The 27,828-nt window shown below is 42.2% G+C and overlaps 1 protein-coding gene across 2 annotated transcripts in view; it reads right to left on the bottom strand.

Annotated features, from left to right (window-relative positions):
- The window catches only part of GRK3 (G protein-coupled receptor kinase 3), a 136,368-nt gene extending 110,183 nt beyond the window's left edge, over nt 1–26,185 (bottom strand). The window contains exon 1 of one of the 2 annotated variants that reach the window (XM_027863335.1): nt 26,113–26,185. In XM_027863335.1, coding sequence (XP_027719136.1) covers nt 26,113–26,176 — 64 coding nt within the window. In that variant the 5' untranslated portion in view covers nt 26,177–26,185. The remainder of the gene's footprint in view (nt 1–26,112) is intronic. The other variant, XM_027863341.1, reaches the window with a different exon arrangement.
- Nucleotides 26,186–27,828: the final 1,643 nt, after the last annotated feature.

Raw genomic sequence — 27,828 nt, 5'->3', positions numbered from 1 at the left:
GATGCCTCCGGTCTCCCCTTGAGTTTGTGTGGAGGTTATAGGAACCTCTATGGGTCATTCACCTCATTCGGCTGCGACTAGCAAGAATACCCATTCTGAATAAGCATCATCCCACTACCATGGGTCCTGAAGATGTGCCCCACAGAATCAAAGGCTTTGCCCGCAATCACCCAGCTCACAGCTAACAAAGCAGGCCCCCTAAGCCCAAGCCCAGAGCACTTTCTTCTGCACTTGCTACAGCCAATTAAACCATTCCATACAGGTCACTGACGTAGCCACCGCTTCTGTGGAGTGATAACTATTCCACCTCATCATGGGAGTGGACACCAAGCATCTTGTTCGTTCACTTTAATGCACCTGTGCTCCTCTAGTCCATCCACACCTCCCCATCCCCTAGGATCTGGGATCACATGGTTCAGGAATTCCTCCTCAAAGGATCTACATACAGGAAGCCTCCCTCCAGAGAGCCCAGTGAAACACTGCCTAGGGCCTGTACATTTCTTCCCCTTCACTCTCAGTGTGTCACTGACATGCTCAGGCTCAGCCCAGATGATGATGCCTTTTACACCCTTTGGCAAATGCCCGGAGTTGTTGGCAACAAGACACAGCCTGCATTCCCCTACCAGGCACTGTACGCAAGTCTGACTCTTGGAAGACTGCGGTTTTCCATAGTGCAGAAACATACAGCATCATCAAGTGAATGAGGCTGTTGCAATGAGGGATTTTTTGGAGACAAATTAACTACAATTTATTTTTTGCTATCACATATAAATAATGATATTATAGAGGCTACTACTCGAGTGAATCAAGACAATGCAATCTGGGCCAAGTGCTGACCAAACTCCTTTACTATGCTCTTCCCACGGGCCACAGAAGCTGCTCCAAAGCTTCTCTTTTCCCTCCTCATTCCTACCTCCCTTTCCCCTCACTGCTCAGAAAAGGACCATGATCCCAAAAAATCTTGATAGGCTAGTATATACAGATGAGTCTAAAAGATGAAATTTCACAGGGATAAATAAAAAGTCTCTACACTTAAGCCTAAAATAAATTTCATGAGTAAGAGATGGAGGAGGCATTGCTAGAAAGTAGTTTAAATGACAAAAGATTGGGGGTGTTTAGTGCACAGCGAACTCAGCACGAGCCAAAAGCGTGATTCAGAAGGCCTTGAAAGAAACTAGCCTGGCAATCCCAGTTCGCTGAGAGAAGCTGAGGGTGCCGGACCGGGTGATGATCCAGCTGAACCCCACTGGTCGGACCACACTGTAGGGAACTAGACAACACCGAGGACAGGGCAAACTGGACAGGGATGAACTCAAGGAGTTCATGCTTTGTGACAATCAGCTGAAGGAACTGGGGATGTTTGAGCCCAGAGAACACACGAGTGAGAAAGCACGTGATCCCTTCATTTCAGTATCTGAAGGATAACTTGGCTTCACGCTGCCTGGTCCCAGACAGCCGTCTGAGCAGCAACAGACTCGAGTCACACAGAAGCAGACATCAACATAAGAGGAGCAAAGAGTAACCAGTGGGACTCCCCCAAGTGCCCTGGGCCCATTCTTTCTAGAGGAAAGGCTGGATGAGCAGTTGAGCTGAGTTGTCAAAGTATGCTCATCCTTAGACATTTGAGCCCAGATGGTGTCTAGGGTCCCTTTCGACACTAAGATTCTGCAAATCGATGAATCTACAGCTCCTGCGGCAAACTGAATGCCACTGGTAATGGTGGATCCATGTTCTCGCCAAACGGGTACTCTCCCTCCCTAGGATGGATCACAACCTTTCCTGCCTTCTCATCCTGTACAACTTTTGTTTTTCCACGCATGCTTTTCTGAAAATTCTCCACAAAACACACTCCCAATATGCTGGTTGCCTTCCCCTGGTTCACAAATAACACTGCCACACTTCTATTGCCATCTCTTCTCCTTAACTACATGAACAACCCCCTTTCTTTTTCAGTTCATGCATGTCTATCATAATGACTTTTAAGCCAGTTTGCACACAAATCATCTTTAATAAGATGCTGGAATTAACTTACACCCACCATACATCTGTTTACTGTCGACTGGATCACCTGCCAGTCCTTTTCCGTTTTCCTTGATCTCTCTGGGATACAGACCTAGTAGTGGTATTGCTGGGGTTAAAGGGTCTGTATAGTTGTATAGTCCTTCGAGCATAGCTCCAAATTGTTCTCCAGAATGGTTGGACCAGTTCACTATGCCATCATTACGCATCACTCTCATTTCTTTTCCCAATTTTTCCTCTTTCATTCTTATCTTTTTCTTTAACTCTTCCAGGTATTCTTGTTGAGCTTGGGTCTGATTAGCATTTTTCTTTGAGACTTTGTTTGTAGATGTTTTCACAGTGATGTCATCTTCTGAGTTTATATCTTAGTTTTCCCTGTCACTGCAATTTTTTATGGTCAAGTTCTTTTTTTGTTGTTTGCTCATTTTTCCAGATTATTTCTTGACTTTAAACTTTATGTTAAAGTTGAGCTCTGCTCAACCTGGGGGTAGGGAGGTACTGTCCCAAGCCTTATGCTTTTTTGTGCTGCTATTTTCAGAGCTCGTTCGGGGAGGTCTGCAAGTTTAGGGGGTTTCTAAAGTGGTATGATCCTGGGAAAGGTGTGGTCACTGCTACTCTCCTGATCTTTAGCCAGGAAGGGCCAGCCCTGGTCCCCTTGCAGCCATAAGCACTAGCACTCCTCTTGCCCTAGAAGTGCAACCAGGGCCCCTGCTCCCTTGTGACTGACCACCAGCACTCCTCTCCCTTCTGGAACTGCAATTCAGAACTGTGTATAGGCAACAGAGTTGCCAATCAGTGCCAGCAAAGGGTCCTTTGTAATCTCCTTCTGTCCAGTTGTCCAAACCCCTTACCATCTCTGAGCTGAGAGCTCCCAAAGTTTCTGCTGCTGCTGCAGCTACTGTTACTGCCACCCCATGCCTATACTCCAGATAGGCTTCCACCCCAGTGCCATAGACCTCTCCTTCAGACCTCCTAAGTTGTCTTAGGCCAGTAAAATGTCACACACTGACCTTTTGTTGGCTCTGCTGCCCCAAATTTTGATTTGAGGCTTTTTTTAAAGTTGTTTAGAGGGCAATGTCAAGAGAGTTAGGCTGGGTTGCTGCCTCTAATTCACTGTCCTGGCTCCTAAAACTGGGCAATTCTTAACACCCTCTGTTCCATGCTTACCATGGAAACAGAAGGGAGCCATAAAAATGCAAAAGTTATTGTGTAGTTCTACCTATTTTACAAGTCATCATGATGAAAAAAGTTAATCATCGTGAAAATCTTCTGATCTGTTACTTATCTGAATGATAAGCACATAATCTCAAGTAAGGTAGTCATATACACGACACAATAACTTCTTCTGAAGATTTTCTTCTTTTTAAGCATTTCCCCATCTCTTCTAAGAAGTCTTTTAGGTGATGGAATAAATAGGAAATACCCTTGCCCTTGCTGTCCAGATCCCAGACTGCAAGAATCTTTTCTACTCATTACAGAGTAAGAAGCAAGGTTCTTTGAGTCATAATCTTCTCAAGAATCAGCTATGTAAAGTATGAGCCAAACCTTTCAGCAAACGAAGACATAAATTTAGTTAGCTTCATTCCAAGAAACATGAACTAAATTATTTTTAGCATTGAAACACCCAAACGAAGCAAAACCAATGCCTCATAAAAGGAAGTGTGCTTAACCTTTTTTTTTTTTAAATAATAGCATACATGTTCCTGTGTTTCCTGGTTTTGACCTTGACTGGAAGTAGTGGGACTAAAATATCACAGGAAGAAATAAAGTATCATATTCTATAAGAAGTATTTCCAACTGAGCTCATAATAATTATGACATTTACAGAAACCCTAATTTTCATACCAAGAAATCTAATTAATTTTGATAGGCAGCAAAACTGGCCAGTGTTTAATTTAGAGGCAGCAGGGCATAGTGGGAAATGCCCTGGACTTCACTTCCAGAGAAGGAAATTCAGGCTCTGTCTTTGTTACTCAATGTTAGTACAAATCTGATTCAATATTTAATCCCTCTAGAGCTCCTTTTCCTCCTCTATGAATGAGGACAATAGCACTTGTACCACTTACCTCAAAGGGTAGATTTAAGGAAAGCATCCTGCCAAACCACACAATATTTTACAGATGGAAGTCATTATTCAAGTCTCCCCTTATTGTGTCTCATATACAGGCGTCTTCATAGAGGCTCTCAAGCATCTTTGCAATTTTGTAACTTAGGTGGAGGGATGACATCTACCTGGATACATACACATGCTTAAATGCCATTTAATGAAAGCACACCACAAGCTGCCTCAGCTGGCTTATCCAATTAAACAAAATGTATTCTTATTTAAGATTCTGGGACAAAAAGAAAACAGTGATGAAAAAATGCAAACTAGACCACTGGACAGAAAAGCCAGTATTTTAATAATGTCTCTCCCATGAGCTATCAAAAGAATCATGTGGGAAACATTCAGAAAGGCACAGATGGGTCTGTCACTTTTAACACTGAGCTCCAACAAGAGCTTCATTCTGTAGAGTTAGCATTTTCTATCTTTGTCTTCTCAGCCTTAGGGCTAAGCTGTAGGCAAATTATGAAGTAGGTCAGCAGGAAGATGGCAATGTGTAACAAAAGGAATGAAAAGCCAATGATTTCAATGAAGGATTCAGTGGGGAAAATGTTTCTGGTGTAAAAACTCTCCCCAGGGATCCTGAAAATAAAAAACTCTAAGTCTTCTCTACTCACTAGACTTTCCCTTTACACATAAAACAGGTTACCTTGATTTCTATTGAGAAGCTAAACTGCATTTGACATTTGAAATATTTTCTTTCTAAAATGCAGACAGGCAGTTCTTTCCAGTGTCGTCCAGTATAAATTGCTCTCATATACACGATGGCAAGTAATCTTAACATCAGCCCTGCGAGTGAACAACGGAAGATATTATTATCCTCATGTTATGAAGGAGGAATCTTCAGCTCTGAGAAGGAAATGACTGCCCAAAGGGAAAGCAGCTAGCATGGCCTGATCCCAAAGAGCATGAGCCCAGACTGCATGAGTCTGAAGCTATTTGTCTTTCCATTGGATCATATTGACCTACGAGGAATATTTCCTATGATTACAATTTCCAATAAAATGTGAACGTAAAGTTAGTGCTAAAAATAAAATTAAATTATTGCTAATAAATGAGACATACTCCAAATAGCATTTACAAGAACTACTAAGAAAGTATTACTTAATACCTGCAAAAGCTCAATTCTGATTTCAGCAACTGAATTAAAAGACAAACAACACACTCACTGTAACAAGTGACATTTATATAGTGCTTTAAAGGTTTGCAAAATCTGTGAAAAGATCCGCCCTCGCTTCAAAGTCTGGATTCAAACTTTGATGCCTCCTGACTCCACCTTTGGCCCCTTTCCATTATACCACATGCCATCCCTTATGAAGAAAAGGAAGATTGCTAGCATATGCTGCCGGACTTCCATACCCTGCGCCACTCTTACCATGTCTATGTGAGCACCCTCACCACACCTGCCACTCCAACTTTTGTCCAGCTTACAAGGTCACCTCGCTGTGCCTCATATTTCCCAGAGCCAACCCGGTGATGAGGCTTTCTGACTTGGGCGTGTCTTCAGACAACAGACAGAGTTCATCACTGGACTCATGCATAAAGCCTTTCCAGTTTAGACATGTTTGCACTCCACAGGCTCCAGAAAGCTGGGTTATCTCCACAGCAGGAGACCTTGTAGTCTATATCTGTAGGTGGTGTGTATTTGGTACCTTCATGTGACAAATCTAGAACAAGAAAATTTTACCCAGGTAACTTGAAGCTGTTTTTACATGTTGATAGATCATTGTCAGAAATATGGACAAACAAAGGATATGAATAGGCAGTTTTCAGATGAAGAAATTAAAGCTATCTATAGTCATATGAAAAAATGCTCTAAATCATTATCGATTAGAGAAATGCAAATCAAAACGACTCTGAGGTACCACATCACACCTATCAGATTGGCTAACATGACAAAACAGGAAAATGATAAATGTTGGGGAAGATATGGGAAAATTGGAACACTAATGCATTGTTGGTGGAGTTGTGAACTGATCCAGCCATTCTGGAGAGCAATTTGGAACTATACCCAAAGGGGTATAAAAATATGCATACCTTTTGATCCAGCAATAGCCCTTCTAAGGCTGGATCCCAAAGGGATCATAAAAAAATGGGGAAAGGACCCACATGTACCAAAATCATTTATAGCAACTCTTTCTGTGGTGGCAAACAATCGGAAATTGAAAGGATGCCCATCAATTGGGGAATGGCTGAACAAGTTGTGGTATATGAATATAATGGAATACTATTGTGCTATAAGAAATGATGAGCAGGTAGACTTCAGAAAAACTTGGAAAGACTTGTATGGATTGATGCTGAGTGAAGTGAGCAGAATCAGGAGAGTGTTGTACACAGTAACAGCCACATTGTGCAGCGACTAACTTTGATAGACAGCTCTTCTCAGCAATGCAAGGATCTAAGACAACTCCAAAAGTCTCACAATGGAAAATGCTATCCACATCCAGAGAAAGAACTACGGAGTCTGAATGCAGATCGAAGCACACTACTTGCTATTCCTTTCTTCTGTTTTGTTTTGTTTCCTCTTTCTCATGTTTCCTCCTATTGGTTCTAATTCTTCTTTACATCATGACTAATGTGAAAATATGTTTAATAGGAATGTATATGTATAGCCTATAACAGATTGCATGCTGTCTTGGGGAGGGAGGAAGGGGGAGAAAATTTAAAACTCAAAAGTTTATGGAAGTGAATGCTGAAAACTAAAAATTAATTAATTAATAAAAAAAATCAGAAAAAAATGTGGACAAACTACGAGTCAGCTGTTTATTTTGAAGAGTACAGCAAAGAAGCTACCAATGTTTCATTTGTGTCAGAGGTCATACTGTCCCACAGCAAAGTCTACTCAATTTGGAGTCTCAGCTCAGCTGTCACATTACCTTTGCTTATCTAACATTTCTCCTGGAGAATCTTAACTGGGGCACAAACCCACTCTCTGTGATGATGTGTGACCCTCAAGCACACCGGCCTCCTCAGCAGTCAGAGTGATAACTGCAGAGGAAGAAGAAATCAAAGCGATGAGTAGGTCTGGCCTGATCAGAAGCAGTAGTCTCCTCTACTCACTGCCTCCAAATAAAACCATCAGATATAAGCTAGAAATGGAGATCACTGAGTCAAACCTCATTTTACAGGAAAAAAAAAACTGAGCCCCTAAGAGCCTGGGTGACTGTCCTAAGGTCACACAAACAATAAAACAGCAAAACCAAAACTCAAATTCAAACGTTCTCACTTGAAAGCAAGTGCCTCTATCAGCCTGCTGCTCCTGGGATATCAGGGTCACTGAAAACTCACCCTCTCCTGAGGCATCCCATGCCAGCCCATTTCAACTGAAGTGATTAGACACCGACTAAGGCCTTAGTCTATTAAAGAGCACTGTGCCCTGTCCTGGGGAGGAAAGGATGAAAAACAAAACTGGTCTAGACATTTTGCTTCCCCCATTCCTTTGTTGGATGGCTCTAATTATCAGGAGGTTTTTCCGTGGTTTCCCTGTAATTTCCATCCATTGGTTCTAGTTTTTGCTTTTAAGGTCAATAAGAATAAAACTGATCCCTCTTCTACAGATATGGGAAGATCATGACCATGTTTTCTCCTTCCCCCTCCTTCCCCCCCCTTCCCCCGAAGGCTTTGCAATTATCCTCTGTTCAGCAGAGAATGGCTAAATAACAACAAATAGTTTCCTTAGCTGGGAAGAAATGACTGTGCATGGTTGGGGTGTCAGTTTCTTAACACTGAAACCAGTTTAACCCTTTACCTTTTTCCCACTATTTTTTCTTCAAACTGTTTGATTCAGCCCCAGTGAGGCGGATACCCAGCAAGGGTCCATGGCAGGTGGTGGGTCAGCCAGCCACACTATCCTAGCTTTAAAATCGTTTCCAAAAACATTCTCCACTTCTGAACTGATAAAGTACGCAAAGGAGCCACCGAGCTTTTTCCATGATTCTGAGAGGGAAAATAGCTCTTACTGAGTTGACTTTGAAACAATCCATTCAAACACTAATGAAAACTTACTGGAATTCTTTCAGGACAAACAAAGGCCTTATAAAATGTCAATTCCTAAAAGCAATGCTCCAGCCAACAGGAAGCAGAGAAGAGAAAAGAGATAAACACGACAACTCATTCTGCCCCAGTTGCCGGTGATATTCCCCGACACAAATGCTTTTTAGAAAGGGCAGAACTGGGTGGTAGAACACATGTTCTAATTCAAATTTAAAAATAATTATAATAATAATCCTGAGAAGCCAATCTTTTAGTCGATCTCATTAGCTGTGTTGAAAAACATACTGTGTTATCAATTCCTATTACATGGAATTCAGTTCAATCAAAAATGCCATTATGCCAATTGGTGCTCCAGCAGGTCTTTAGTGTCTGTGAAATCAAACCTGAAAAACAAACAAACCTGGAACCTGGAACATTCAACTTGGAGAGGACCTACCTCAGAACAAAGAACAGGTGCTGAAAGAGAGCCTAGAACCTGAGATGTTGAACCTGGGAGGAACCTTAGAACTACAGAACTAGAAAAACTATGAAGGTTAGAAAGAGCCTCAGAGCCCCTCCCCTCCGGGACGAGCCCCTCCAGGACGGGACAAAGCCCTCCGGGACGGGACGAGCCCTTCGCATTCCACAGACGAGGAGAATCAGGCCAAGTGGTTCTGTGAATCCTTCTAGAGAAGCCAAGGGAATCGCCCAGACCACACAACAAAAATTCCCATCTCCTGAGTGTGGACTCAGGCTCTTTCAAGCAAACTAAACTGTGTCTTCTTTATAACAAAAATCTGTTAGAGCACAACTCATCTGTTATACTACAGAAAACTAGGTAGGTTATGCCAAGCCTTTGTATAAAGCACCAACAAAAGACTAGAAGTAGCACCAGCCAAAAATCAGTATCACAAAGTTTGTCAAATATAGTACCCGCATAATGACTGAAAATACCTTTGAAAGAAAGAGATTTCTACTAACAAGTAGCCTAAATTAAAGGCATCCTTTACTTTGCAACTCAATGTAGTTAATTTAAATTATACCTGTAATATTAAGGTAAATTATTTCTTTTGATAGACAGTCCTATCCATATTAAGACAGTGAAATAAGTTCTGATATCAGGCTACCAGAAGTTTAAATCTTTGATGATTCAATAAACTTAATTATGCCGATGTCCAAAATAGGGAAGCGCAGCTGTTGGACAGCCATCAGTGACATCTGAGAGTTCATGAAGAAGGGGAGGGAGACGATGTAACTGGAGAAGGACAAGGGTCCTAACTTCCCAAAGAACAGAAGAAAACAGTCTAGTAATTACAGGGAGTTCCCTGGCAGCCCAAAGGGCCAGTAAGTTGGCCTCTGATTCCTGGCCAGGTTCTAGACTGGGTTCTTCAAATCACCTTTTCATAAATACCTAGAAAAGGAAGCGACTGGGCCCAAAAGGCCGGCATGGCTGCAGCCAGAGCAGCTCATGACAGACTAACTTCATCTCTTTCAGCAAAAGGGTTGTTGAACCGGCAAATTAAGAGAGTAATAATAGCCAGAATTTTGATAGCGCATTAAGGTCTGCAAAGGGTGTTACATCTATCATCTCACTAGAACGCCAGGGACATCTTTGATTTAGATTTTCGGCAAGCACTTCTCAAAGTCTTGCCCGCCAGCCTTGCGGAGAGATGGGGACTAGACGAAAACAGGATGGATGAATGGGCAGAGCCCCCGTGTAGGCACTGGAGATTCAATGTCAGGGAGCCAGGAGGAATCCCAGCCACACAACGAGTTGGCTTGCTTGGGAAGGTTGATCGGTGAGGACAGAGTCTGGACAGGCTTCCCAAGAGCTCTCGACAGGCTATGACGGGCTAACCTGGATAAGGAAACATGTAACAGGGAGAAGCAGCAAGTCTTTCACCTGGGTACAAAAATCAATCTCACAAGGACAGGAGGAAAGATGTGGTTAAGAGGTTTTTTGTCTGAAAAACATGCAAATGACACAGCAGCTGAAGGGCTGGCCTGTGGGTGAGGAGAAATACTTGTTCTGTTTGGCCCCCACAGGGAAGAACCATGAGAAAAGAGGGGAAGCTGCAAAAAGAAGCAAATTGGGACTTGATGTTGAGAACAACCTCAAAATGATCCCAGCCCCACGAAAGGTCCACAGCCTGCCTCAAAGGCAGGGAGCTTCCTTCATGAGGGGCTAAGTGCCCACTTAGCTGAGATACAGCAGGGGGAATTGGGGGAAGGGGAAGGCAGAAGAAAGGGGGTGCTGAAGCAGATGGCAGCTGAAACCCCTTGAAGCCCCACATCTATGCTCCTAGAAGTCTGCCAGAGTTTGCTGGTGATGGACTTTTATCTATCAAGAACTCATTTTAGCCCCAGCTCACATTGGTTATTTGTGCAGAGCCCTCTTAAGGACACACCTCCTAAGGTACACTCACAGGTTTCTAGATTCCATCCCTGGGAGTGTGAGTGACAGCTACACGGATCTTAAGGGTCCTCCCACAGCACAGCAACCCTAGACTACTTCCCCCAGTTCTAGAGTACCTGAGGGGAATCCTCTAGAGCTGCAGCTCATGGGCCCCCACCAGTGAGCTTCTGTTCCTCACTCTACTGAACTCTCTTGACCAAATGCACTCCCAAATGGCTGTATGAGATGTGAGGAGCTCCACAGCTACACCCAAGGGTGCTGGAGGTGGGGAGGGGGGTACGAGAAGCATACTGTATAAAGCTGCCCTGGACTACCTGAAGAGCTGGGGAGCCGGGCCTGTGAAGGGGCAATCAGAACACGACCAATCAAAGAAGGGACAAGGTCACTCAGGCCCTGCCCACACTCCATAACCTGACAACAGGGTGTTAACAAGGCTGCACTCTATTCCTACATTAACACCTGGTGATTTGTGTCATCTGCTCTCCACTCCATGATCACATAAACTAAGGGCAGGGAGAACTAAATAGCCCTGCCTTCAACGATCAAAGAACCCAAGACTTCTTCTTTCAGAATGCCTGTAAAGAGTTAGAAGAGAACTTAAAAGGTAACTAATGCTGATTCTCACCCAGGGCAGGATTTTTCCCCCAAAATATTTTGTTTTATGCACGACTTTTTCATTTTTTTTACACATAGGTATCTGTGCAGGGAACTCTCAGTGTGGAAATCCTCTCTACCAATAAAGATCATAATCAATGTGCAGCTTCTGTTTCTATGGAACTGGTAAAAGAGCTCCCGCCAGATCCTGGGGCCAGACCTCTAGTGCCAGGGGTGGGGAATTTGTGGCCTTGAGGCCACATGTGGCCCTCTAGGACCTCACATGCGGCCCAAGTTTGGATTCTGTCCGAGGGCCCCATGTGAGAACCTAGAGGGCCACATGTGACCTCAAGGTCGCAGGTTCCCCACCCCTGCTAGCCACTGCCAATTCCCTCTAGCCAAGTGGAACGCTAGCATGTTCATTGTCAGACCCTTTATTTTACTTGTATGAGAGACTGAAGATTCAACTTTCACAAAGCATTAATTAATTTATATTTCATCATTAAAAGTAAATGGCCCCACTGTAGTATGACCTCTTCCAAAGAAATAACATTTCCCCCCCTTATTTTAAGGATTCTAGTGGTGGCAAAGAGGTAAGTGCAAGCTAGATGGTTTATGAGATCCCCTGCCTGGCCCATGAGTGTCACCTCCCAAACAACTTAATCACAGTTTCAGTCAACTCAGAGTGAGACAGAACTGAAGGCAACATTTTTTTGTGATTCTACAAATTACTGGGGAAAATGACCCTGAAAAAGTGAAATGATGTTTTCAGAAGAAGAATAGATTTATTTCCTTGTTTACCACCCTTTGTCTATTTTTCCACCTGTTTTTCATTTCTTGACAATTTACTACAATCCTAATACAAGTAAACTGGCATTTCAATTTGAATCTAAAATGAATCTATGTTCTGGGAAAATAAATGATTTGCCCAATCTTGGTTCTGAAGAACAGATGGCATAACACACTTTTCCTCTCAATATCAAGGGAAATCGGGGACTTGCAGAGAAAACACTGTATCCCCTCGTCTGGGACAGTTGTCTGTCGGACAGTCTTGCTTAATAGGTTTTCTTTTGCTGCAAAGGAGAACAGACATATCAAAAAGTATCTCTGACAACAAAAACACCAAGGAAACTTAATTAAAAAAAAACTTAAATTGCTAATGGGATTTGTTACCAATTAATTACAAGTTAAACTCAACCCTCTCCTTCTTTTTAATAAATTTCCAGCCAAGTTCAACTATTACAAGTGTAAAGGGTGGGGCTACATTTAGTCACCGAAATCACCCCTCCCCACTTAAAGTGGGTCACCAAATGCTGTCGTCCATTACCTTTGTCAAATGAGAACAAGAAACCAATTAGGTGTGAACTGGGTGAATGAGACCTCCTGAGTGTGAAGGCAGAAGTCAAGGGGAGGTGGTGAGCAGCGATGAGGTGGACAAGGGGCACTACGGACAAAACCTGGGGACCCCTGCCTACAGGGGAATGCTGCTTTTGTGGGACTACATTCCAACATGGCGGGGGAGAGGGGGAGGAGTGAGCGATGTATCAGGGTCAAATCAAGGGCCTCCAGGGGAGCAGGTGGGGGGAAGGGAGAATGGAAAGGGGAGGGGGAAAGGGAGGTGACAGGGGGTGATCAGTGGAGGGAGACAAGGACCTTACAGTGGATGTGGCCTCAGGGTGGGGGAGGGGGGAGGAACCTCTAGGAGCAACTGTGCCTGAAGACAGAGGAGATCATGGACACAGAGAGATTTACAGGCAAATGTCGAGGGAGAAAAAAGAGAGGTTACAGATCAGTGGGGGGCCACATAATTAGAAACATGATGGGGCAGTGATCCTGCAATGGGCCGTGTCCTCTCTGATGCCTGCAATAATTGGTGTGATGTTTAAAAATGTTGAGAATCATAGTTTCTGGGTAATTTAATCATTTTATTAATAAAACTGGCATGTTTATTAATAAAAAGAGGTCAGTCGTACTCTTGAATGCATGGCAGTGGGCTCACAGTTTATGTGCCCTTGGAAGAGCAGATGTTCCTCTGGGTGGCAGTGAGCTCTGACTGGTTAACAATTAATGAGAGAATGAATATTACAATGAGATGTGGGCTCATTCTAATGAGGGTCCTGGGGGTATGTGACTTGGATCACCCACATCACCTCTTGGACAAAGAGACTCATCAATTTCCATATCACCAATCTGACAAAAGGGAGAATCCACATTTTCTCAAACCTGTGAGTAAACAGGAATAGCCTTTGAGAAACACTTGCTGATTTCTGGGTAAGGAAGTAGAAAAGGGGGGAAACCTTGGTCTTGATTCAATAATTAGTTGCTAATACAAGACAGAAATAATCATTTCTCTCATTGGCATTGTTCTGGAAGTGAAATACAAAGGAAAAGGGAAATCCATGGGGCAAACCCCACCAGCAGGAACAGAAAGCATCAACTGGGAGGAGCCCAGCATGGACGTCTTGGAAGCTTTGATGATATGAAGAATATAGAAAAAAGAGAAAGAACAGAAAAATACAGGGATCATGAATCAGAGAATGGGTGTCTAGAGGAAACAGAGAGAGATGATGGATAATGAAGAGAGTGAGTGAAATTTTTGGGGACAGGGGTGCAAAAAAGCAAAATTTAAAAACTAAAGAACAAGACTAGCTAAGGGGAGGAGTAGAAGGAGGAAAATCAAACAAGAAGAAGGGATCAGGGTGAAGGCAAGAGAGTCGGGGGAAACAGGGCCATCTTAAAGTAAAGTAACTAAAGAAACATAGTACTATGTCTACAGCGAAAGAGGGAACTTGAAACTGAAAAGCTCCTGCCCAGACAACATTAATGCATCTAGGATAAGAAGGGAAGTGGTTAAATGGGAAAAAAAAATCTGTGTATCAAAGTTTTCTGGTGAGTGCTTAGTATCCAATATATGTAATATATGAACAAACGGTTCTTAAAAGAAGAATTACAAAGTAAAGACTGCAATCTGTACCAATAGGAAAAAATCCCCATACCCATGAGAGCACAAATCATCCCAAGCACGAGGAAGGCGCAATCTCTTTTCTGGGCAACAGGCTGCCATTTTCTTCATTCCTGCTGCTTTCTGGATTCAGTAACCCAAAGTTTTAAAAACACGTGTAAAAAATTAAAAAATTTTAAAAAATAAATTAAAAAAATGTGCACCCAAAAAAACAAAAAATAAAAAAAGGTTTTTGGCTTTATAAAAATGAATCCTTTCATTTTTTAACTCTTGCTCCATTTTGTATAAAGCCAGGCTAACAGTCACAGGTGACGCGATCAGCTTTTCCATCAAAGGAATGTGCCATTTTGGATTTCTTATCTCAACTGCTAGAACAGAACTTATATGTATTATTGCCTCCATTTTACAAAGGAGGAAACTGAGGCAAACAGAGACTAAGTGACTTGCTCAGGATTCCACAGGCAATGAACATCTGAAGAATGACTGAACTCAGACCTTCCTGCCCCCAGACTCCGTGCTCACTGCCTACTGGATGGCCAACTGCCTCTTGCAGTCCTGGAGGACTGAAGCTTTTCAGGAGACCAGACAATTCTCTCTAGCTCAGGGCTTCCCACACAGTGCTCCGAGGTATGGTGTTTTGTGTAAGGAAAATAAAGGTTTTATAAGAAAATGTTGATACTAATACCATTTCTCCTTCTAAATGATAAAATGTGAACTACAGATACCCGTTGTGTTCAGCCATTTTTCAGTCGTGTCCAACTCTTCCTGACCCCATTTGAGGTTTTCTTGGCAAAGATACTGGAGTGGTTTGCCATTTCCTTCTTCAGCTCATTTTACAGATGAGAAAACTGAGGCAAATAGGGTTAAGTGACTTGCCCAGGGTCACACAACTAATAAGTACTCGAGGTCACATTTGACATCTTACCTCTAGGTAAGCCCCTTGGTCAAAGAGACATATCAATTTCCATATCACCAATCTGACAAAAGGGAGAATTCACATTTTCTCAAACAGGAATAGCGTTTGAGAAACACTTGCTGATTTCTGGGTGAGGAAGTAGAAAAGGGGGAAAACCTTGGTCTTGATTCTAGGCCTGACACTCCGAGCACTTTGGCGCCACCTGGCACTCAATGAAATACAGATAGGTAGATAGCTATCCCACCCACTATATGTAAAAAGCCTCAATTCTCCCCATGAAATAGAGTTGGTCTCCTGCTCCCCGGTGTCCCTGTACCCCAAAGGTACTGCGTCAGTACAACTCCAAAGAGGCTCATATCCCAATTCACTTGTGAAACACTGGTATAGCTTCAAGTGTATCCACAGCAGCTGCTGTGAACCTATGATGTTGGGCCCTACTCCGTCTCCTTCCAGAAACATTCAGTTCACCCAGTTCTACAGATGAGAGACAGAGAAAATGCTGTCCATCCTTTGAGCATCCTTTCCCAATTCTAATTATATCTTTTCTAAGAGCTGCCAGATCCATGAGGGTTTTCCATGCCAGTGGGATCACAAGGTCCAGGAAGTGTGAGTTCAGGACAGGGATCTAGCCTTGCCCTGTGATTTCGCTTGCATAAGGAATGCCCTGACCAAAGCACCGTCATACCTTCTTTGTAATTTGGGTCTGAGAAAGTCTGGAGCAGTGGTGTCAAACTCCAATAGAAACAGATATCCGATTCCTCATGCTGACTTAGAAAACTACGAATTAACATCGTCCATGTTACACTGTATTTTTATTTATTTTGCTAAACATTTCCCAATTGCATTTTAATGTGGTTTGGCTGTATTTTTGTACACCTCTTTTCTAAAGCCTTAGAGGTGACTGTCCAGGCTAGGGTCACATGGCCAGGATGGGTCAGAGGTGGTACTTAAACCCAAAATCAACCTACACCAAAGCCAGCTCTCTATCTACTACCCAGAGCTTCTTAAGTTGTGGGTTACAACCCCATAAACGTGCAATGACCAAAAATTAATTAAAAATCAAATGCATAATGAATCTGAGGTGTTTCTGGCAGTGCTTGCCCATTTTGCATCCAACTTCACTGCAGCCTTGGTTCTGAACATAAAGCATGTGCACTTTGCACTGTGCATGCCCTCGGGCCACGCAATGCCAATGAATGCTGCCAAAAGGGGAAAAGGGGTCGCAAGTAGAAAAAGTTTAAGAAGTCCTGCGTTACACCATGCCTTTCTCATGAGGTATGAATGTAAAAAGAATTTTCTAATGGACTTCATGTATCAGAATTCTCCATGTAGCACTGGTCCCCAAATAATGTCACTTCCCACTAAGTCATCATAAGCAAACTCTGTGCCATGAAATTCTCTCACGATCCAGGGCGATCACTTGCCTAGGACAAGGGTCAGGAGCCAAGGCATCCAAGTCCCAGGGACAGTAACTCCTCATATGCTTTTCCTATGGGACTGTCTCCTGCAATGTGATTCAGTCTACCGTTTTGTCATGGAATTGTCATTACATTACATTACATGCAGTCGGTATTTTTAACAGTCCAAGAACATGTGTAACTTACGTTTAAACAGAATGTAGACTTTCTTTTATCACTGAGAGACAATTCCCTATTATGATCATCACTAATTTTCCATTAGGAGAAATTTACATAATGACTTGTGAGGTCTTTTCCAGCTTTAGATCTATGCTCCTATGATTACATATTTAGAAAGTTAGTGACTTAATGGTCTAGGTTCTATATACACATATGTGAGCTAATGTCTTTAGCCTACTGCGTGTTTCCATGCTATAGGTAATTAAAAAGTAAGGTGCCAGATTTTTTTATTTTTATCTTGAGTATAAAATATGTATATTACTAGCCCTTTTGACCATATATGTCACTTAAAAGGATCTGGATAAAAAAATGAATTTCTTTGAGGAAAGCTTCTTAATGCTATATATTCAATTATGTCAAGATCTAAATGACAATTGACTGCCTCCCGGCATTTTAACTCCACAAAATATTTGTTTGTTTGTTTGTATTTTAGGCAGTTGGGGTTAAGTGACTTGCCCAGGATCACACAGCTAGTAAATGTCAAGTGTTTGGTCTGAGGCCAGATTTGAACCCAGGTCCTTCTGACTTTAGGGTCAGTGCTCTATGCATTGCACCACCTTGCTGCGCCACACACAAAATATTTGAAGGAAGACAACTTTGGGACAACAGTTTTACCATTACTGTCTTTAGATTTATATTCAAGTATGCCTACAAAAATTTTCCATTTCAATGGGCCGAATGATAGAGAATTAGCTCTAGAAGGGATCTTTGCCATAGCACATCCAGGAAGATCACCACCCCCAGCCCCAATCATCATATCTTCACTCAAAAGTGGAACTGAGATCTGTAGAAGGGAATATAAACATGTTGGGCAATAATGGAAAGGAATAAAGTGAAAGAAGAAAAGAGGACAACTCAAAAAAGGTACCAAAGGGAGAGAGAAAGGAGGATGAGTTACAGAAAGACAGGAATGAGAGGAAGAAGGGGATAAGGCAGAAAGGCAAAGAAAGTGAGATGAGGGAAACACTGAAAAAGGAGAGAAAAATTAAAGTCAGGGTAACAGTCACAGGTGACACCACCAGGTTTTCCATCAAAGGCACATGGAATTTTGGATTTAGGTTATATTCAACTATGTCTTTACAAGAAACACATTCAATGTGTTTCTGCCACAGCAAAATATATAGTGATACAACTTCTTTAAAGTCATTCAACTGATAAAATCAGTCTCTGACATTGAAGCATATGACAGTGCCAAGGACTCTGGCTAAAAGAAGCTTCTTTTCTGGGTTTTCAGGAGCTGAGGCTCCAGCTTCCTCAGAAGCAACTGCCAGGCTGTCGCCCCCAGAGGACGCTCCCTGAATCTCTAACTTTATCCTGAAATCCTCCCCATTTCTACCTCTCATGCTTTCACTCACATTCTTCCTCCATCTCTTAATCTACAGAGGGGATAAGCATTCGAGGAAGCCAGCAGCTCCTCACACATTCCAACAGTCATACAGTGCCTAACAGCATGGCACATGTATCCTGTACTCCTCCTCCCCTTATAATCTGTTTGCCTTTTTCTCATCTGCCAAAACGGAATCCAGCTCCCTTTGGGCCACATCAAGCTTCAGATCCTAACATGAGCTTCGTGTAAACAGCAATGATTGATGTTAAATCCCCTACAAACACTGTGCGGCAACTGCCCAACAAAGGAGCACATGCCTATGCCTATAAGGAAGATGCAATGGGGCACTGAGATCAGAAACCAGAGGTGGTCTGCACTGGGTTCTGATCACACACAAAAAGGACATGGATTAAGGATCAAATAAAAGAAGAAAAAGGAAATGGGGCCTACAATCAGGCACAGCCTGGCACTAGGCTGATAAGGAAAAGAGTTAAAAGAGAAGCTGGAGAGAATCACACTTGTTGTAACACATTAGACAGGTCTATACAATGCACCCATGGGGAAAAATAACCAATCCTAGGCTTGTGAGCTGGTAGGGACCCCAGAGGTCACCCACCTTTTCATTTTACAGGCCGAATAGAGATAAACAGAAAACCTGCTCTAGACGCCAAAGCCAGGCTTCTTTCCACTACATCAAACACTGGCTTTAAAAACAGGCTCTATTTTATATAACACTGAGTTTCTCTCTCTAGCAGTTTATTTTGTTTTTCTTTCAAGTCAGACAACCAAGCACACCCCAAATTAACTTTTCTCAATAGATGGGCGCTCCTCTGTTTTTGTGAGCCACCCTCCCCATGCCTGAACTGCACCCTCCTCACCTTGGTCTGCTGAAATCCTTCTCTTCCATTAAAGATCTCCTCAGGTGCTGCCTCTTCCATGAAACTCTTCCTCATTTCCCCCAGCTGCAAGTGCTCCCTCTCTCTATGCATTTTCCCACATCTTAATTGGATCTTCCTGCCGCTCGTCACATGTAGGTGTACTCATTTCATAGCCTGGTCGCTTGCTGCCCTGCCAGTCTCCTCCCACTTTGCTCCTGCCATATTAGCTTGGACCTGGCGGTAGGGGCCACCGGGCTCTTCCCTGCTGTTGTTCCATCTTCCAGCACTGGCCTGGAAGGCTCTCCCTCCTCACCTCGGCTTCCTGACCTCCCTGGCTTCCAATTCCACCCCCAGCACTAGACCTCTCTCCATCTGCTGCCCTCCCCCACCCCAGTGCCTTCCCTCTAGGATTTCTTCCCATTCACACACTGTGTGTGTGTACATGTGTATGTGTATGTAGTATGCACACAGGTGCCTGCACGTTGCTCCCCCAGTAGAACGAGGGCCTAGAATTGAGGACAAACACCACATTGTTGCATTTCTTTGCACTCAGGGTCAAGTACGTCCTGGGCACGTTGTTAGAACTCAATGTTTGCTGAATGTTGAATGAACTTTGAGCATTAAAATTCACAGAATGAAATAGAAGAAGCCATAACAAGTGCAACGAAAATCTAACCTTTGTCTTTTTTTTTAAGAAATCAGTTATGGGGGGCGCAGACCTAAGATGGCGGAGTAAAAGCAGTGACTTGCTTGAGCTCTCTCCCAAACCCCTCCAAATACCTGTAAAAAATGGCTCTAAACAAATTCTAGAGAAGTAGAATGGACAAAAAGACAGAGTAAAACAAATTTCCAGCCCAAGACAACGTGGATGGTTGACTGGAAAGGTCTAGCACGCTGGGCTGGTAGAGAAACATATTTTAGCATGGGTGCACAGGCAAAGATTAGGCCTCAGTGAACCTGGAGCAGCCCTCGGAGGACTAAATCACAGGCAGCTGTGGCAGTTTCCAGACTTCTCAACCCACAAAAGCCAAAGACAAGTTAGAAGGTCAGTAGGAAAAGTCTGTGACCAGGATGAGAGAAAAGCTCAGTCCCAGCCTCAGTCCCCATGTGGCCCCAGGGCAGTGGCTGCTTCCTGAACTTCCAGCCCACAGACTGAGGGGGAATCAAGTGTCTGATCAGAGGGGGATTACAGGGATCTCTTTGCTGATGCTGAGGCAGGATACCCTTGCTTTGCCTGTGCTTGGATCCGGGTCACAGTTCTGGGTATCAACCCAGGAGGAGTGTTGGCGTGGTGATGGGTGGTGGAGTCTGTAGTGGTGGTGGAGAGGGAATCCTCCTCACAGTTCCAAGGCAGAAAAGAATGCTTGTGGTCCCTCATAGACCAGAGCACAGGCCAGAAAAGGAGTAAACACTTCACCCTTGATCATACCACCTTAGAAGAACTGAAAACTTACAGATCCCTAGAAGTATCTCTGATAGTAATATATTATTTGATAAACCCAAAGACCCCAGCTTCTGGGATAAGAACCCACTCTTTGAAAAAAACTGCTGGGAAAACTGGAAAAGAGTATGGCAGAAACTAGGCATAGACCAAAATCTCACACCATATACCAAAATAAAATCAAAATGGTTACATAATTTAGATATAAAGGCTGATACTATAAGCAAACTGAGAGAGCAAGGAATAGTTTACCTGTCAGATCTATGGAGAACAGAAGAATTCATGACCAAACAGGAGACAGAGAACATTACAAAAAGCAAAATAGATAATTTTGATTACAATTAAATTGAAAAGTTTTTGCACAAACAAAGCCAATGCAACTAAGATTAGAAGGAAGGTAGAAAATTGGGAAAGAATTTTTACAACCAGTCTCTCTGATAAGGGCCTCATTTCTAAAATATATAGAGAATTAAGTCAAATTTATAAGAATACAAGCCATTCCCCAATTGATAAATGGTCAAAGGATATGAACAGACGGTTCTCAGATGAAGAAATTAAAGCCATCTATAGTCATATGAAAAAATGCTCTGAATCACTATTGATTAGAGAAATGCAAATCAAAACAACTCTGAGGTACCACATCACACCTATCAGAATGGCCAACATGACAAAACAGGAAAATGATAAATGTTGGAGAAAATGTGGGAAAATTGGAACACTAATGCATTGTTGGTGGAGCTGTGAAATGATCCAACCATTTTGGAGAGCAATTTGGAACTATGCCCAAAGGGCTATAAAAATGTGCATACCCTTTGACCCAGCAATAGCACTTCTAAGGCTATATCCCAAAGAGATCACACAAATGGGAAAAGGACCTGCATGTACAAAAATATTCATAGCAGCTCTTTTTGTGGTGGCAAAGAATTGGAAATTGAGAGGATGCCCATCAATGGGGGAATGGCTGAACAAGTTGTGGTATATGAATGTTATAGAATACTATTGTGCTATAAGAAATGATGAACAGGCTGACTTCAGAAAAACCTGGAAAGACTTGTATGGTCTGATGCTAAGTGAAGTGAGCAGAACCAAGAGAACGTTGTACACAACAACAGCCATGTTGTGTGATGACTAATATTGATAAACTTAACCCTTCCTGGCAATATAAGGATCTAAAACATCTCTGGAGGCCTTGTGATGGAAAATGCTATCCACACCCAAAGAAAGAACTATGGAAGCCGAATTCTTATTTTTTTCGTCTTCTGTTGAGTTTTGTTTCCTCTTTCTGATGGTTCCTCCTATTGGCTTTTATTTCTACTTACAACATTACTAATGTGAAAATATGTTTAATATGAATGTAAATGTATAGCCTATATCAGATTATGCGCTGTCTTGGGGAGGGTGGTGGGGAGATAGAGGGAGAAAAATTTTAAACTCAAAAGCATATGGAAGTGATTATTGATAAATCAAAATAAATTAATAAAAAAAAGAGGGAAAAAAAAAGAAGTACCTCTGAAAAGAGTTGCACAAAACCCCCAAAGCTTGGGACAGTACATTCTCCACACTGGAAGCAGACCCCTACCTTAACAAAGAGTTTAAAACTCAAGTAACTTGCTGAGATCATGAGCAAACTATGCAAAAAAGTCAGACCACAGAATCTTTCTTTGGTGACAAAGAAGATTAAAACATACAACCAGAAGAAGAAAACAAAGTCAAAGCTCCTACATCCAAAGCCTCCAAGAAAAATATGAAACAGTCCCAGGCCATGGAAGAGCTCAAAAAGGATTTTGAGAATCAAGTAAGAGAAGTAGAGGAAAAACTGGGAAGAAAAATGAGAGTGATGCAAGAAAATCCTGAAAAACAAGTCAACAGCTTGCTGAAGGAAATCCAAAAAAATACTGAAGAAAATAACACCTTAAAAAATAGCCTAATCCAAATGGCAAAAGAGGTCCAAAAAGCCAATGAGAAGAACACCTTAAAAAGTAGAACTGGCCAAATGGAAAAGGAAGTCCAAAAGCTCACTGAAGAAAATACTCCCTTAAAAATTAGAATGGAACAATTGGAAGCTAGTGACTTCATGAGAAATCAAGACATTGCAAAACAAAACCAAAAGAACGAAAAAAATAGAAGAAAATGTGAAATATCTCATTGGAAAAACAACTGACCTGGAAAATAGATCCAGGAGAGAGAATTTAAAAATTATTGGACTATCTGAAAGCCATCATCAAAAAGAGAGCCTAGACATCATCTTTCAAGAAATTATCAAGGAAAACTGCCTTGATATTTTAGAACCAGAGGGTAAAATAGAAATTGAAAGAATTCACCGATCACCTCCTGAAAGAGATCCCCAAAGGAAAATTCCTAGGAATATTATAGCCAAATTCCAGAGTTCCAGGTCAAGGAGAAAATATTGCAAGCAGCCAGAAAGAAATAATTCAAGTATTGTGGAAACACAATTTGGATAACACAGGATTTAGCAGCTTCTACATTAAGGGACTGCAGGGCTTGGAATATGATATTCCGGAGGGCAAAAGAGATAGGATTACAGCCAAGAATCACCTGCCCAGCAAAACTGAGTATAATCCTTCAGAGGAAAAAATGGACATTCAGTGAAATAGAGGACTTTCAAGCATTCTTGATGAAAAGACCAGAGCTGAATAGAAAATTTGACTTTCAAATACAAGACTCAAGAGAAACATGAAGAGGTAAACAGGAAAGAGAAATCATAAGGGACTTATTAAGGTTGAACTGTTTACATTCCTACATGGAAAGATGATATTTGTAACTCATGAGACCTTAGTCAGTATTAGGGTAGTTGGAGGTGGAAAAAAATTACATGTATAGATAGAATGATAGATAGAGCGCACAGGGTGAGTTGAAGATGAATGGGTGATATCTGGAGAATAAAATTAAGGGATGAGAGAGAATTATACTGGGAGAAGAAGAAAGGGAGAGGTAGAATGGGGTGAATTATCTCACATAAAACAGTCAAGAAAAGACTTTTACAGTAGAAGGGGAAGTGGGGGGAGGTGAGAGGGAATGAGTGAATCTTATTCTCATCAGATTTGGCTTAAGGAGGGAATAACATACACACTCAATTGGATATGGAAAGCTATCTTACCCAACAAGAAAATAGGGGGGAAGGGGATAAGAGAGTGGGGGGATGATAGAGGAGAGGACAGATTGGGGAAGGGGGTAATCAGAAGCAAACGCTTCTGAGGAGGGATAGGGTCAAAAGAGAGAATAGAATAAACGAGGTGGGATAGGATGAAGGGAAATATAGTTAGCTTTCCACAACATGACTACTATGGAAGTGTTTTGCATGACTACACACATATAACCTGTATCGAGTTGCTTGCCTTCTCAATGAAGGTGGGAGGGGAGGGAGGAAGGGAGAAAATTTGGAACCAAAACAAATGTTAAAAAATTGTTTTCACATGCAACTGGGATATAAGATATACAGGAAATAGGGTATAGAAATCTATCTATCTACAGAAAAATAGAAGGGGAAGAGGATAAGAGAAGGGGGGGAGATAGAAGGGGGGCAGATTAGGGGAAAGGGCATTCAGAATGCACATTGTCTTAAGGCGGGGGGAGGGATAAGATGGGGAGAAAACTTGGAACTCAAAATCTTGTGGAAGTGAATGCTAAAAACTAAAAATAAATAAATTAATGAATCTTGAGAAAAAAAAAAGAAATCAGTTATGTCTTCCCTGTGTAGTTAAAGATAAAAAGCCTCCTAACAGACCAGATAGGCTTACCCTCTTCTGTCCCCTATTCTCTGACGACACTGACCTTCCTATACCAACACATTTCATGTTCTATGACATAAGGTGCAACACATGACAGCTAACTTATTTTTGCCAGTTAGTACACATAGTATTTCCACTTTAGCACTTGACCTAGTTCTTTATGTTGGACCCCAAAAACCCTAAAGTCTCTCCATTCTCTTCATCCGTATTCTTACTAACTGGTTACTCATACAACATTCTCCATTAGTTATCTTCCAACTAGTGACGAGGACTGAATTAATACTGAAGACACTCCAACTCAGTAACAACATGGGGAAAGAGGAACCAGGATGGGGAAGAGCTTTAGACAGGCTATGCTGAGCCTCATTATTTTGCGATCTCTTTATTTGTAGAGACCTTCATGAAAGCCAAGGTCTGCAGCAGTCCATGTTAAGTCAGCACTGGTGGCAAGTCATTATTCATGAAAGGCAAAGGCAGCGTTTCAGGAAGCTGAACTGTCAGCTAGGCCTGGAGAGTTCTCCCAAGATCAGTAAAGGTCAGCACACCAAGAGCCCTAGAATCAGCACATTCATCATTTCAAGGAAGGTGGCGTCAGTTCTGTTGGCTGTCATGCTAAGTAAAAGAGACGGAGGATAAATTAACCCTGCCTGACTGAGAATAAAATACCATTCAGGGAATTATAAAATTTCTGAAAAGCGCCATTTGTTTTCTGGGAATGGGGGGAAAACAGTAACCAGGAAACAATTTGTCCAGTCAGTCCTACTGATGTTTACCTCCAAGCAAACGTGTCAGCTGTCACCTTCTGAGATAAATGAGCCCATGATTCCTTGTTTCTCCATCTTGCTTTTGTACATGCCTGATGCCACTCACATTCCCTTTTCATAAGTTTGCCACGAATTAACTACTAGATGACCAGGAACCAATAATTATGCATCATCCCTGGCCAAAATCAACACCTGCCATGGGTGTTGGGCAAACAGTGCTTCCTACATCTGGCTAACATAGCAGAATTGCCCGTGTTACAGGATAAGAGTCCTTATTATTAGTGGCATAGACATAAAGGATTTTATTTTTATTTTGTATATTTAACAAAAACTTGTATGTTGTCCATATAAGTGGGGTGAGTCCAATAAGAGCCAAAGTTTTCTTGATTAAAAAAAGGGACAGAGCAATTTTTCTCCATTGTGCCCAAAGGGGCTCTTTACAGAGGAGGAAACTGAGGCCTAGGTAACACGCCTTACTCAAAGTCACATATGAAGGAGAGCTTGAATACGAATCCCCATCCTCTGACTCTGAACCCGGGACTCTTTCCACATCTACCTCACCTACAGAGCTCCAAGACAGAGTTCATGTTCCTAAGAAGGGATTCTAACTCCCTAAGAGGGATGAGGGCACAAGGAAGAAGGGAAACTGAAAATTCCATCAAGGGATGGAGTTCTCGGGGCAGCTGAGTCCTCACTGGCTAACACAACAAATTTTTTAAGAGAGAAAGAACCTCCTTTTTGGCTGCTAAGCGACTACTCCCATACTCCAAAGAATTCACCTTTTGTACTGGTCAAAGGACCCTCCAGGGAAACTTGCAAAAACTGCTCCAAATAAGTCCCCTGGGAGTGAACTTGTGTTTCCTCAGAGGCTACTCTGCGTAGCTAATTGCTATTGCTGCTGCTGCTGCTGCTGTCTTCACTTAGCCAGGGACATCTGTCTAACAAATCGATTTCATACATATTCTCAATCTGATCCTCCTAATCATTGGATGAGGTCAGTCAAGCAGGCATTATTATTCCCATTTTAAAGATGAAAAGGCTGGGGGCTCAGAGAAACTGAGTGACTGGCCCGAGGGCCCACAACTCATAAATGGCAAAGACAGGCCTCAAACCAGAGTCCGAGTCTTGTGGCCTTTCCACCATTCTCTGCTCGATGGACCCCTTCATTCTTATGATCAGCAAATAAAGCTTCACAAAGTACATATTCTTCTGACCAGAAACATCTCCCTTCTTTTCAATATCAGATATAAAATATTAAATTGTACATTCATAATTACTTTGCTATCATAACAACCATCACTACTGAAATGAAAGCATGCAGTGTAGAACTCACCAATTTTCTGATTGAAAATCTTGTCAAATGTTAATTCACCTCTCTCATTAAGATACTTCTGCATTAAATTCCGGATACTGAAAAACAACAGGGAAGCATATTCTTAGGAAAATAAACTGAATTTTGAGGAAAAAAAATCCTAGGATCAAAAGTAAATACAACCCCTTCAATTCAAGGATACAGCCCTGGGATTAGAACAGGAACCAAGGAAACTGGGAAGCTAATGCCAGCTCTTCACTCAACAACTCTACCTGGGCCTCAGTTTCCCCACCTCTAAAATAAGAAGGCTCAACCAAACACCCTTCCAGTTTTACCATTCTTTAATCTATCATGTAAGTGAAGTCTTGGGCCTGTAAAATACTTCTAAATAAGTGAAATAACATAAAATAGCTGCTTTGGATACAAGCTAAGAGATACAGTCCTGGCTTTTAGGTTTTTATCTCAGTATTGCCACTGAAGGTGAGATTTATATAGAAACCATGTAATGGGAATTAAAGAAAGTTTCATCCTAATTTTTAAAAAAGGTAAACACAACCTCCTAGAATTTTGAGTGGACGAACTTTATCCTTTAACTTGAAAATAGGTAGAATTAGAAGCTTAGAAAGTCATTCACCAATTAATGTTCTCCATGATTGCTTTTCTCTTAAGGCCTACCTAAGATCTTCCACACTGAAGGATGGAGGGTTTTGATGGGAGGGGACGAGGAAAAGGGAGGGAAAAGAATGAGGAAATATTATTTTGACACAGGGGCCACTTCGTCTGAGGGGGTGCTTGGGCAGCGTGGGATCCCTAAATTATTGGGCACCTGTGGACAGGAAACAGGAAATGGAAGGCTTAGAAAGAAGGCTGCAGGAAGGGATACACAAGGGCATCACAGACAGGCGATGAGTTTGCCTCAGGCTGAACCTGTAGCTTTCATAATACTATATAAACCTAATAAATCATTTGTCTCTTTATGCTTCATGACACTTGGCTGTAAGACAGAGAGAGGTACAATGTATACTAACCTTTCTCAAAAAAATTATTGCAAAGAATAATTAGTAAAATCATGGCAAAACATCTTGTAAATGATATTGATATTGACAGTCTTGAAATATGAAGTCACTGCCACTTAAAAATAATTATTTGTCTTCCTAGAGTGCTGTCAGGTTTGCAAAGCACTTATGAAACATCTACCCTGGGAGGTATAAAGTGTGCCCACTTTATCATCCCAAGCCACTTCTGAGACTATCAGAGGCTGAAGGACTTCCCTACAGACACATGGCAGGTGAGTAGCTGATACATGGGGAGGTAAAGAGCAGACAAATCGCTGAGAAAAACTGGCACAGAGAGAAAAACTGAATCCATGGGAACTGAGAACACCAAGTGAAAAAGGGCCAAGGCAGAAGGGAAGAGGAGCCAGGACAGAACCTGGGGGGCCACCCCCGGTGAGTGGGCGTGACCTGAATGAAGATCCAGCAGAGGAGAGCAAGAAGGGCCAGTCAGACAAGCGAGGAGAAGAACTAGGAGAGAGAGAAGAAAAGATCAAACAGAAGAGGGTGACTGACAGGTCCAAGGCTGCAGAGAGGTCAAGAAGAACGAAGATTGAGTAAAGACCATGGGATTTGGCAAGTCAGAGATCACTGGCAACATTGGAGAGAGCAGTTTCAGTGGACAGATGAGGTCGGAAGCCAGACCGCCGAGAGTTCAGAAGAGACAGAGGAAAAGGAGCAGGAA

Source organism: Vombatus ursinus, unplaced genomic scaffold (assembly GCF_900497805.2).
Source record: "Vombatus ursinus unplaced genomic scaffold, bare-nosed wombat genome assembly UNPS02001287.1, whole genome shotgun sequence".
Classification (NCBI taxonomy): Eukaryota; Metazoa; Chordata; class Mammalia; order Diprotodontia; family Vombatidae; genus Vombatus; species Vombatus ursinus.
The sequence above is the reverse complement of the archived record's forward strand: the minus strand, read 5'-3'. Positions and strand labels throughout refer to the sequence as shown.